This window comes from Leptonotus elevatus, chromosome 2 (assembly GCF_054856555.1).
Source record: "Leptonotus elevatus isolate MCC_2025b chromosome 2, RoL_Lele_1.0, whole genome shotgun sequence".
Classification (NCBI taxonomy): Eukaryota; Metazoa; Chordata; class Actinopteri; order Syngnathiformes; family Syngnathidae; genus Leptonotus; species Leptonotus elevatus.
The window spans coordinates 19,537,824-19,550,478 of record NC_141240.1 but is presented as its reverse complement, the minus strand read 5'-3'; the positions used below and the strand labels follow the sequence as shown (position 1 = coordinate 19,550,478).

Genomic DNA, 12,655 nt, shown 5'->3' with positions numbered 1-12,655 from the left:
AAACGTGAGTGTCAACTTTAAAGGAACATACCCAGTGTCTCCGCTACAGTGCCGGGTATCACCTCTTTCAGCACCTCACAGTTGATATGGAGAGCTGGATTACAGTTCATCTCCAAAAGCCACACCTTAACATTTTTATTTTATTGTAATTTTATTTTAAATTTGATTTAAATCCACATCAACTAACGCGCTCGTTCTCGTTGGCCTCACCCACCTTGAAGTCCTCGTCCACCATGAAGTCACAGCCAATCAGGTCGAAAAAACCCAGCCTGCGGTCCAGCTTGTTTTTGACAGCAAGGAAACATTGCGTCATCATCTGCTGCATGCACCTCTAAAGCGCACAGGAGGGAATCGACCACTTTATTACAACTTATTGTCAATGCGTCATTGCCATGGATGATGATTTTTATTGTTATCACCATCATCAGTATCATTATCCAGCACATAATAAAATGAAGCATCCTCAGACAGAATTGAGCTCACGCCAACCGCGCCTTCACCTCAATTAGGAGCAAGTCATTCTCTGACTGCTAATTGGTCCCTGCGAGCAAGCAGACAACAACAGCAGCACTCACTGTGAAGGTGCCCAGCACCCAGTCCCTTGGTAGATCCTTGGTAACCTGACACTGGTCGTTAACGTAAGCGTTGAAGCTCTCCATGGACCACACGGTCTCCTCCTTCATGTGTCTGTACAGGGGGTTCTTCTTCTGCATGTACTGCAGGTGAACAGCAGGGGGCGCACACACACACACACACATCATGTAACCACTTGAAAGAATAGCAGCATTGTTGATTACTTTTTTTTCCTCCTTTTTTCTTTTAGCTCTCGCGCTACGAGGTTGTACCTGATTGGTCAGGTGGTCTGACAGATTATTGGAGGTGGGGTCATAGTGGTCACAGGTCAGCCGGACGTATCCGTGGCGAAAGAAGACCATGTAAGGTGACGTGCAGGCGATGAGGAGATAAGAGCGCACATCAAACTTCTTCCCTCGTAACAGCAGCGGCCTCTGGATGTAACTGTAAAAGATCACAAACGCTTCATAGTGCTCAGGGGGCACTTCCAAGAAAATGGGGCAACCATGCTCAATAATTAAATACGCACCTGCTTTGATGGATTGCGGCGTTTAATTATGCTACGTATAGTCTTGGTCATGCTCTATATATTTGCTTAAAGGCAGAAAATGAAAGCCAAAAACAAATACTATCTAACTTTAACCATCCCTTTTTTTTTTTTTTTTTACTGACTGACTCTTTTTCCCAAATGAGAACAATATGGGGGGGGGGTATCATGTTTTTTGTTTTTTATAGTGGACACCAGGATTGTATGACTGTATGTGTTGTAAACTTACCAGGCTTATCCGTAACATTTTTAACATGAACATCAAACATCATGCAAATCAACTTGCCTTTGTGATTGGTTAGCTAGGATCCAATCATGAACCAGAAGTGATGACATCATCCAAATGATGTGTTTTTATTGGTTTATACACACAATTATCATGTGCACTGCTAAAATGTCTGCAAAGGTCATGCCCACTGCACCCATCTATGGGTCCGAAGGGGTTAAGCAATCAATCTAAAGGCAACACCTGAGCAATTAGAAACACACATGTTCCAATACTTTTAAATGATCACTTAAAAGTGGGCGGGTTGAAACAAAAGGTGCTCTGTCAAAAGAATTGTCCATGCCGTTCCAATACTTTTACTCAGATAGGCAACACCCAGTGTACAAAAAAAGGAGTGTAAAAACTCATGATAAAAGGAGCCAAAAGTGGAAACTTGTTTCTCAAGGCACCACTCTACGCAACACACGTAGCAGCTGACATATTGCGGATCTCAATATGTGTACTCACTGTTGGACGATGTAAGCCTGAGGCCGGCGGTGAAGCGTCTTTCTGTTGGTCCGCAGGTCGTCCATGTGTTGCAGCTTCAGCTTCAAGGCGGCGACGTCCTCCATGCTCTTCAGCAGAAAGATCCCTCTGCCCTGGTTCAGATCCGTCGGCTTGCAGATCCACATTTGACTGGAATTGTTGTTCGCACCTGCCGAGTGCCAACAAGAGACTCTTAGAAATGCTCGATGTAAAGCTCTTCACATGATGATTATTTATGATCATTTCATATACATTTAATATTATGATATGAATAAATATCAAATAATAAATATTTTAATTATTAATATTTAATTAATAAAAATATAATATAAAATATATAATTATGATATACATATATGGCATGACACATAAAATGTAAAAACAATTCTGAAAAAAAAAAGGGGCAGACTAGTAATCAATTTATTGAGTAAATACTTTAAACCTAAACTGTCCGAGAGTCAAATTACCACCATTGCAAATTATTTCATGATTAATGTCAACTTATTGTCGCTTTAGAAATACACACCAAAAACAAAACAAAAAGTTAACTAAAAAGTTGAGCACAGTTGTGATCAAATGGATATTTGTCCAACCTCTGGGACGTTTTGTTGTAACTGAGAACTACTGTATACATCTGATTAATACGCAAGAGCTTATCATAGCAATCCCGCAGTGGGTGACATCATTTGAATATTTTTTGGAGGCAAAACATTACAGGCAAAAATGTTACAGTGTAACTCTTGCCTCAACGTCGTCCAACATATTCAATCGTTCTGCTTGTTTGTGCCTCAGCCCTGGCCTTTGGTGACTCGTCGCTACGGCAACAGCATGCTCCTCGGGTGATTTTATCAGGTCCTCATGGGAGGTGAAGTGCATTATTTTTTCCACCGTTCATTAAACCATCACCAAGGCACCTATTGTGCTAACACTGCCGCGCGCAGGCGGATCCGTTTTTTACTGTTTGATTTTGGAGCTTGCTAACTAAACACAAAGCCTGTTCAACCAGTGTCATGTGTGTGTATTAGAGGACGATACATATATTGTCGTCGTACCCTCCTGCTGAGCAAAGAAAGCCTCTCGCTCTCCCTTTACATCCAAACGGAAGGTTGTAGGAAGGAACTCCTTCATTTTCAGCTTCCTGTGTGGCACAGCAAAGTTAGCAGTTAGCATCTTGAGAATTGCTTAAAGTGCAAGTCAAAAGAAGCACATTTCAAAAAAAGATGTACATACAAATGAATAAATATCTGAAATGGATGTCAAATAGTGAATGCAAATGAATCCCAAATTATTATGCAGGTAGGACTTAAGTTAAATAAACATTTGTGTTTTAGCTTTTTGCATATTGTCACTGCTAGGCGGAAACTTCTCACATCCAAATATGGACAATTTTACATTTTTTTCCCCACAAATCAGTACTATTGGTCAGTCGTATTGAGGGTCTGTTTTTTATATGCAAATTATTGACCAATCTAAAGCATTGAAAATGGCTTACTCTCTTTGATCATGCAACAAATGCTTTATTGTATTTATTTTTTATAAAAAGTGATGATTTTAGCGATGTGAGGATTCTGCTTGACGTCAGTCATATGTTGAAGATCATATCAATCTCATCCCCGGTTAAGCCTAATTATAGGGAAAATACTAAGAGTCGATCCATATTACTAAAGCAAGTCATGGTATTTATACAGTATTAAAAAAAAACTGAAAATTTCTAGAAAATACCAGCAAGATAATCATACTGTTAAAAATGCAAACCGCTGACATATGATACAGCAGAAGTCAAGTTAAAATTTGTTCTGTGCGCACCCATTAGTCTAACTCCCGATTAATATCATGTTTGTGGAGTACGAGTTAACTCACTGAAGATGACATCACAATGCTAAGGGCTCGGTAAAAAAAAAAGGGAGGAGGGGGGGAGCGGGATATTTAGCATAACAATTTGTAAGACTAACGCAAATCACAAGAAGCAAGTCCATCTGACCTAAGCGCTCGGCCGTGGTTGACCTTGCAGCTGACTCGCTCGTACTCCCTCAGACTGCTGAGCAGGCCGATCTTGGTGGTGAGCACCTTGTTGTTGGGGATCTGATACACCAGCTGTTCTCCTGGGAACAACATGGGACGAAGCATCCGCCGCATGAGCCACTCGCGCGCAAAAAAAAAAAAGAACCGTCCACATGTTGAACCCGTCCCGTCACCTTCTCTGAAGCTGAGGTAAGTGCACGGGGATTTGCTCTCACACCACTTGAGCTTGAAGTCCTCCCTGTGCTTGTCGTATGTCCTCTTCCATCCTCTCCTCTCACAGTAAGCGCTCACTCTGTAGGAGAGAGGAGCGCCATCGCACTCAAACATACAAGAGATCACCTGTGAAGACATATTGGTCTTGCTTACATCTCAGCACCATTGGCCCCTCCAAAGAAGAAGAAAGGGCCGCAACCTCTGGGCTCCTCGGCATGCTGCAGCCTTTGCCTGACTGAATGGGAGCACATCAGCTAACACGGATAACCGCGTACAATGTATATCGGGGGTGGGACATGCGCACGCACCCGAGCCTCGGCCCCGTTTCTTCTTGTTCAAAGCCATCTGGGTACACCCCCTTTTGTTTTCAACAGGCTGCTTCTCCTTCACCTCAGTCAGTCCATCTTTGACATCGCCAGTAGAAGATAACAGGTTGTCCACGTCGCCATTTTGATTTTGGGCCTCACTGCGCGGCTCCACCAAGCTCTCAGACGACATGATCGCCAGCTGAAGAAAAACAAGACCATGAAGAGGGCCTTTCATTAAATGAAGCACTTAACACTATAGATGTAAGAAAGAGACAGGCTTTTAGCAAAAGTGAAGAAAACAAAACACATCCTGCCATTGGTTAGTGTGCAGCAAGGGATCCTTAAGTTATTTTAAAGTAAAAAAGGAAAACCTTTCCATAGGTTGACTTGGCTCCTTTAGAACCTTGGCCACATACAGTCTTGGTCCACGTCGATATGTTTAAAAAAAAAATTTGTTTAAATTTGAGGTTTGGTCTACTTATAAGTAGATAAAGCGCACTCCATTTACTTTAATGATCATCATGGATTCTTCATATTTTGGACTCTGACATGTTTTTCTGCAAGAGCACCATTAGTGGCCCATTCGTGTTAATTTGCGATTCGCTGCAAATGTAGATTTTGGGTGCCAGTCCAAGCTCTAATCAAAACATACTGTAATGACATAAAAATTAATGTAAAATAAAAATAAAAATCCTAATTCTTTGCATCAATTCACTGTTATATTGATATACTGTGCATATTCTTCACAGAGGATAAAGAATACACAGTATACCTATGAGTATTATCCATCTACATCTGTTTCACATATCTCACATTCATTCATCACTTCAGCAAAAAGTCCGTCAAACGGCCACTTGTGCCCCAAAAAACTCAACAGTTGGGTCACTTGTATCCCAAGGCACCACTGCACTTTTACATATGCATCGCCTCCATTTTCATTGTTTTCACGGAAACAATAACAGTGCCATTTGACTTTGACTTTGAAGCATGTTTACAAAATGTTAGCATCAATTCTGTCCTTACCTTCACACTGCAACAAGGAAACGGCCAAATGTGAGCTAATGGTTGCTAGATTTCCACTCAACGTACTCGCCTCCGGTCAGTCTCTACCTTCTCAACTACTCTGCATGCTCTTCATGTGCATTCAAACCTGCGGTCTGGCAAGGCCTAGACAACCAGCGAAGGCACAGACAGAATCATCTTGACTGCCACACTGCAGGGTCATCACCCCCCCCCCCCCCCCCCCCCCACACACACACACTCCACCCACGTAAACAATCAGCAGATTGGCCAGTAGTGGGAGCCATGGCAACAGTTGCCACTCGGACAATCTTTCCACAGCAACTCCACAAGAGTGTGCATTGCAAAGCCACTTTGTGTTTCAATTCATCCAATATTAACTACATGGAGGCCTCCGATGTTGTGTCAACGTTGTTATTGTGTCCCAACACAAAAGGTAAACGCTATTGTTCAAGCAGTCCTTCAGTTTACAGCAGTTTTGTTGTTATTTTGTTTTTGTTTTAAAGTACTACCTCAGAAAAAAAAAAAAAATATATATATATATATATATATATATATGCATGTATGTACATTTCCCCCATAATGTGATCATCATAAACAATTTTTATTCCTAAAAAGTATATATAACATTTTTGTAATCCACTGTAACATTGTGCACAGTTTGAATGTCAAAACTGTGCTTCAATATAGGAAAATAAACTTTTCTTAAATAATGATTCGATTAAAATTTCATTGCACTTAGAATAAAATAAATAAATGTTTAAAAACAAATCATCCTGAACGTGCAAAAATATTGTGCTTAAAACTTCAAAACAACTGAACTATTCCTAATTTACAAAAATAAAATGCAGTTTTAATTAGTGATTCTTTATGTACCACAAAAAGGAGTCCACGAACAAACTGGTGTTCCACGTACAAGCATTATTTTGGGAAGGTGACAATATGTATTAAACTTATATTCATGACAAATGGCATCATAAACAGTGAGTCAATTAATTGCTTAGCATTTGTGTCAGTTGTGTGGAATTGATTGTTCATTCATCAAGGGTTGAAGTAATTGAAGGAGAATTGAGTGCAGTATTGGCTCAAACCTGCGGAGGCGCTGGTAAACCATCTCAACTAGTTTCCAAAGAATATTTTAAAGTTTACTGTGTAAAAAAATTAATAAAAATTTTCACACACACACACACACACATATATATATATATATATATTAGGGGTGTTAACAATATTACCATGCACAATTCTCGTAGCGATTCAATATGCGGGCAAATCGATTTTTAAACATACATTTTTGATGGAAATATTCAACAAAACATCTTACTTGGGGTTAGCTTTTAAACCAAGAGTGCCATCTAGAGGAGTAAAAAAAATATCACAGGTGCTTCATAAAGCTTTATTTGTCTGTCTATCTGTCTGTCTATCTGTCTGGTTAGCTGTTTAGCTAGCTAGCTGGCGCATTTAAACCAAGAGTGCCATCTAGAGTCAAACAATATCACAAGTGTTTCATGAAGCGTCATTTGTCTATCACTACTGATGAGTATTTTCAAAATTGCGAATTTTAAAAAAATCGCAATAATCGACTTATAGATTTGTATCGTGATTAATCGGTAATCGAATCGTGACATATGAATCGTGATACGGATCGAATTGCCAGGTACGAGGCAATTCACACCCCTAATATATATATATTTATATATATATATATATATATATATATATATATAATGTTTTTCAGCATAACATTAAAAAACATTTTTTTAAAGCTAATGTTTGCATACCTTATAGTCATTGATTGTACAAAGCAACCAAATCTTATAGCTAAGTTAAAAAAAAATATACTTGGGGAGTGTTGAGCCTACAACCTCAATACAACAATTTTGTAATGCTGTTCACCAAAAAGTTCAGTTCTTTTCCATATGTATATGCATTTCCGATTGTTTTTTGTATGCATTACTGTATTTGGAGGGACAATAGGTTGGCTTTCAGGTGTTTGGGTGACAAACTGGTGTTCGCAGTAAACAAATGGATTTCACGATATACTGTATGCAAAAAAGTTAAATTGTGTGACGAAGGTAGATGTGCAGTTCAAAAGCGTTGGTTTTGTTCTCCGCACCCTTTCCACTTTATTATTTACTTTATGTCCGCCTGACAATTATTTTAAAGGCCGCCACAAAGCTGTTATTTTATGTAGAATCCATCCCATAATAACTATTCATTCCATGGCAGTTAGGACACATTCATCATAATGTCTCGGGCTAATCCGGCGCCAGGAATGCAGTTGAGTAATATGCTTGTGCTGGTCTGCTAACACGTTCACTCCCTTAATCGCTTTGTTTCACACAGGAGGAAGTAACAATCGACCGTGACACACTTTCAGATTTTCAGAAACAGCCCTTGAAACACATGTCAACTAACGAGGCTTTATAATTGCAGCAAGCACAGACATTGACACTAGCAATGTTAGCTTTAGCAATCTTTTTCAATTCCAAATTATTTCGGTTAATGACTGGCGACACGTGAACTCAAACGTTTCAATTATAATTGTTCACGTCTCCATCAGGCTATGACATACACCAACTGATTAGTGCCCTTTTTAAAAGGAATACTTGACTCATTTAGCCGTTTTCAGCAACAACAAAAAATAAAAAAATATTGCCTAGACTTAATTTGATAACTTCATTTTTTTTGTTTGTACAATTAATACCTTTAAAAACACATATTGCCTCTTATTGTCGACTGAAAATGACATCACAGGTGCTAAGAGTTTTAGATAACGACCATTCATGGCTCACCTGTTTTCTGGGTTTGGTCATGTGACGTTCGCAAACGGAACCGCGATTGGTTGTTACCTGTTTCCTTAACGCAGGTGATGTCATCTTCAGTCAGCAGCAAGTGGCAGTTTTGAAATGTATTAATTGTACGTGAAAAATAACAAAAGTTATCAAATTATTTATAGACAAAATATTAACTTCAAGTGCAATTATAGTAGGTAACATGATTCCAAGCTCCATTTTGAGATTCTAAAATTCGCAAGACTCTAACCCAGGGCTCACACACAGCTTGCTCCATTTTAATCACACTTTTCTATTATCAACCATCAAGTCATTTGTATATTAACTATCATATGTTGTATTAATAGGAATGTATTTACACTCAAATATTTCATCTGAAAAAAACATATAACGCTAAGGAATATCTTTTTCCAGTTGCCATCATTAGCTCATTGAACATTTCTCGTTGTGTAGTTTTGTTTTCCGGTCGGACCTCAGTTCAGTCCTGTCAGAATTTAATGTAATCTTACTCTATACAGCCTAACTGACAGTAAGAATTCAGTTTGACTTTTGTACTAAACTACTGTTCAAAGCTCGTACTTTTGCTTACACAAAGTATATCTCAACCGCAGTCCATTTACCACCTGTGGAAAGCAAAAAATGTTCCAACGCAGTGAGAAGCTTGTCCCTGGAAGTGGGCCTCTCCCTGCATCGGCCACGCCTTGATAAAGAGCCGCCATCTGATAGAGACGCTGTTGTTAAAGGCCGCTTGCTGCAGGTGGACAAAGAGAGCAGGCTTGTTTTACAACCCCGTCCACCTCGCGCTACGCCATCTGCCAAGAGGATGTGTGCCCGGGTGTGCATGTATGAAAAACCCCTTGTGTAAACCTGAATCTGTGCGCGCTCGTTTCCAGTGAGTACGTTCCCTGCACGAGGCGAGTTCGCCGTCACTGGCCACAACATTAGGTACACCTACGCCCTCTAATGTAGAGTGTCAAACTCATTATAGCACACACACACCCAACAAAAAGTTGGATAACTAAATCAGAAGTCAAGTTCATAAAACTATTATTCAATTTATTGAACAAAAAAAAAGGGCTTGATATTTACAAGAAAACATGTTTGCAATCTGTCAACGTCCATGAATGTAAAGACGATTTTGGTACCAATTACATCAAGAAAAATGAAGCAGACGCACATGGTTTGCCTTGGTGGGCCTCCTAAAATGAGGTGGTGGGCCAGACCTGGCCCCCCGGCCTTGAGTTTGATGGCTGTGCATTCCGCATTTACAAAGCTAACAACGAGCTTCTCCTGTAGCAATATTAAAATTAAGCAGTATTAGAACCACAATAGGAATCATATTTATATGAAAATGTGATGATTGTTGCTAAATACTACTACAATCACATTCATATAACATTAGCAATAATACTAAATACGTTTTTAGTCACGGTTCTTTTTTTTTTACTTTTAAAACAATCGTAATTTTGTTTTATTTGTATATCCGTGAACAGAAATCCAAATTAAGCAAAACAAAATTGTATACTTTATACATTTGCATTGTTTATTTGATTTATATTTTATGTTATTTTTTATTTACAGTATTTTATTATTTTTGTTTTATTTATTAGATATTTATGTATTTATTTCTAGCAATTTTTTTGTTATATTTATATTATATATATATATATATATGATCCAAACAAACAATGCCAGAAATCCAATAACAATAATAATTGTAGTAGACGTAGCAGCGGCGACGGTAGTTAATTAATCAATTATGTAAGTCAGTAAAGGTCAATCCTTTTTTCTTTTTATTATTTTCCCTCTTTGACAAAATAATTATAATCATGGATGCCCCCCCCCCCCCCCCCCCCCACATCATAAAGACGTCCGCAAGGCAGTGATTCTCAAGTGTGCCATCAGGAGTGATGTGGAAAATGTCCCACGGTCACTGAATAGATGCTCTTTAGATGGCAGATGGTGCAATAAACCTGCGTATCCACCTGTTGCCATTCATACATCAGGATACCACAAGGCTTTCTGATGATCATGTCACCGTTTTTTTGTGTGCGGCATTTTTGGTTTGTTGGTGTGCCACGGGTAAAGCTTCATCAAAACAATATTACACTTGAAAAAAGACAATAAAAGTGTGTATCTTGGGGATTGGCCCATTCTCACGTCGTGTTGGCTTGATCAGGAAGTGCTGGGCAATTACAGCCTGCGGCAATGGTGTCCCTCCACAACCTATTATTATTGCTATTTGGAGGGATTCTCCCCGTGAGTGAGTTATATAGCGGCGGCAATGGAGTTAAGTTACCGAGTAAAGAGAGGCGTGCCTCAATAGGCTCGCTCGCTCTCTCGTTTCCTTACACGAGTACAATGGGGAGCCCGAGTACGACAATATGTTCCCAGGCTGACTGCTCACTCCCACTGGTGACATGCGGAAGTTGAAAACAGCTATCTGTACTTTCCGAAATCGGTTCGTAAAGAAAATGATTACCAATCAGCAACGAATGGTAATGATTGGAATTCTCAGGATGCAGCACATTCGAGATAGAAACAAATAGCATCACAAAAAATCCTTTCATTGCATTCATTTGGCGAGCAACACACCACACGGCCTCTAATCAGGGTTTTAGGAGAAGAATGAACCACGCACAAGTACAATTACAACTAATCAACTCATAGAAAACACGGGCAGGTTGGAGCCCAACCTGCCCGCTTTGAAGCCGTGGCGGGCAAAACTTCACCAATGTGCCGCAGGCCTCCCAATTTTCCAGAGCAATCCATCGTCTATTAGTCATCTTTAACCCTTGAGACGTCCTTTACATATCAGTGGAGCAGTTTGTTTTATTTTAACATTTACTTTGCCTAACTACCTCATCGTCACAAGTACAAAATGTGTACACAGAGGTCAAGATGGTCATCTGCAAGGCAACTGGACTCGTGTCTTTTGTTTTCTTAAAACATTCAAAAATGACTTTATTATGCTAATAGGCAAAGTAAAAATGGTGTTTCTGTACTCAAATCTTCTCCTCTCCATCCTCAGCCTTTAAGGGTCGGCGCAGGAATCCGGTCCAACGGCTCCAAGCATGCACGGGCCAGCTCAGGAATCCTCTGCAGGCTTCCCTCCAGTCGGGAATCTCATCCAGTCGCGTGACTGACGTCAACAAGGCGGGAAGCCACGTTTTAAAAGTCGTCGTCATCTGTTGTTCTGAAAGGAATTCGCTTTGCAACTGAAATCTAAAATGGACTCAGCAAGACCTCCGCCAAGGCTTCGATCCTTGTCACACGCGAAGATCCCCGAGGGTCTTGTTGGGACGGTACGTACATAAGAGATAAAGCTGATTACATAATAAGAGACTGTCGTTAGTTAATTAGCTAGCTATTGAAATGTGGCTAGTTATTGGGAAAAGTGAATGATTACTGAATGGCTGATGAATCAACGTGGGAAGATCAACGGATGAGGCCTGCCAGCGAAAACAGTTTGGTGTGTTCCAAGTTGATCCAGCCCAACTGCCGGCCTGCAGGCGGCTAATTTCCTCGTTTGCTGTGCTGTTGTATGTCGTGTCCACACACCTTGTGCACCTCATTACTATTATTATTATTACTATATACTAGATAGTATTTATTTTGTATTTTTGTTTGCGTTATCATTTATTTTGTATCACTACCGTTATATGCTTCTTTGTGTTGTCATTATTATTATTATTATTATTATTATTATTATTATTATTATTATTATTATTATTATTATTATTATTATTATTATTATTATTATTATTATCAGTTTATTTTTTATAATTATACAAAAATCTTTAGTTTGGATTATTCTTATTGTATGAATTTTGTATGTAAACAAAACATGTAAATATTTTAGTGTTATTACTATTATCATTTTAAATAATGTCTTTAGGTTTATGATTCATAATCTATTTTTGGATGATGATTATTATTATTATTGTCATAACATTATTTAGTTTTATAAATTATTTTGTATGAAATTATGTATGTTTAATCTTATTTAGTCAGAATAAATAAATAATAATTAATACAATTAGTAGTTGTAGTAGTAGTGTTTTTAATTCATGTATATTGTCACCTTTCTAACATAATGGCTGAAGTAATTTCCTTTTTTCAGAAAACATAAAAAACTTAACCAAATACTGCTGATCTTATAATGTATTAATTTCATTTCTGGGGTTGAATTGAATGATTTCTTAGGGCAGTAGCTAATTTTAGCAGAGGTGGCCAGGAACATGAGATTTATTTATTTATTATTAGTTTTTAGGGGGGATGGTCCGTCATTCAAAATATGCCATAGGCCATTATTTTAAGAAGATAAAGGTTATCATCAACAAAATTAGCATTTAGTTTTATTTAGTTTATTTGTACCATCGTCATTATTCGTATCTTGATCATGAGCATCATTATGTATTATTAT

At 38.7% G+C, this 12,655-nt stretch overlaps 1 protein-coding gene across 1 annotated transcript in view; it reads right to left on the bottom strand.

The window, feature by feature from the left end:
• LOC147178713 (uncharacterized) overlaps positions 1 to 12,655 on the bottom strand; it is a 42,900-nt gene that overhangs the window by 12,163 nt on the left and 18,082 nt on the right. The window contains exons 2-11 of the mRNA XM_086066947.1: positions 4,415 to 4,613; positions 4,260 to 4,341; positions 4,067 to 4,185; positions 3,853 to 3,973; positions 2,924 to 3,009; positions 1,854 to 2,040; positions 846 to 1,017; positions 576 to 716; positions 215 to 331; positions 32 to 125 (exon numbers count right to left, since the gene is read on the bottom strand). Of these exons, the coding sequence (XP_085923073.1) occupies positions 32 to 125; positions 215 to 331; positions 576 to 716; positions 846 to 1,017; positions 1,854 to 2,040; positions 2,924 to 3,009; positions 3,853 to 3,973; positions 4,067 to 4,185; positions 4,260 to 4,341; positions 4,415 to 4,613 (1,318 nt within the window). The remainder of the gene's footprint in view (positions 1 to 31; positions 126 to 214; positions 332 to 575; positions 717 to 845; positions 1,018 to 1,853; positions 2,041 to 2,923; positions 3,010 to 3,852; positions 3,974 to 4,066; positions 4,186 to 4,259; positions 4,342 to 4,414; positions 4,614 to 12,655) is intronic.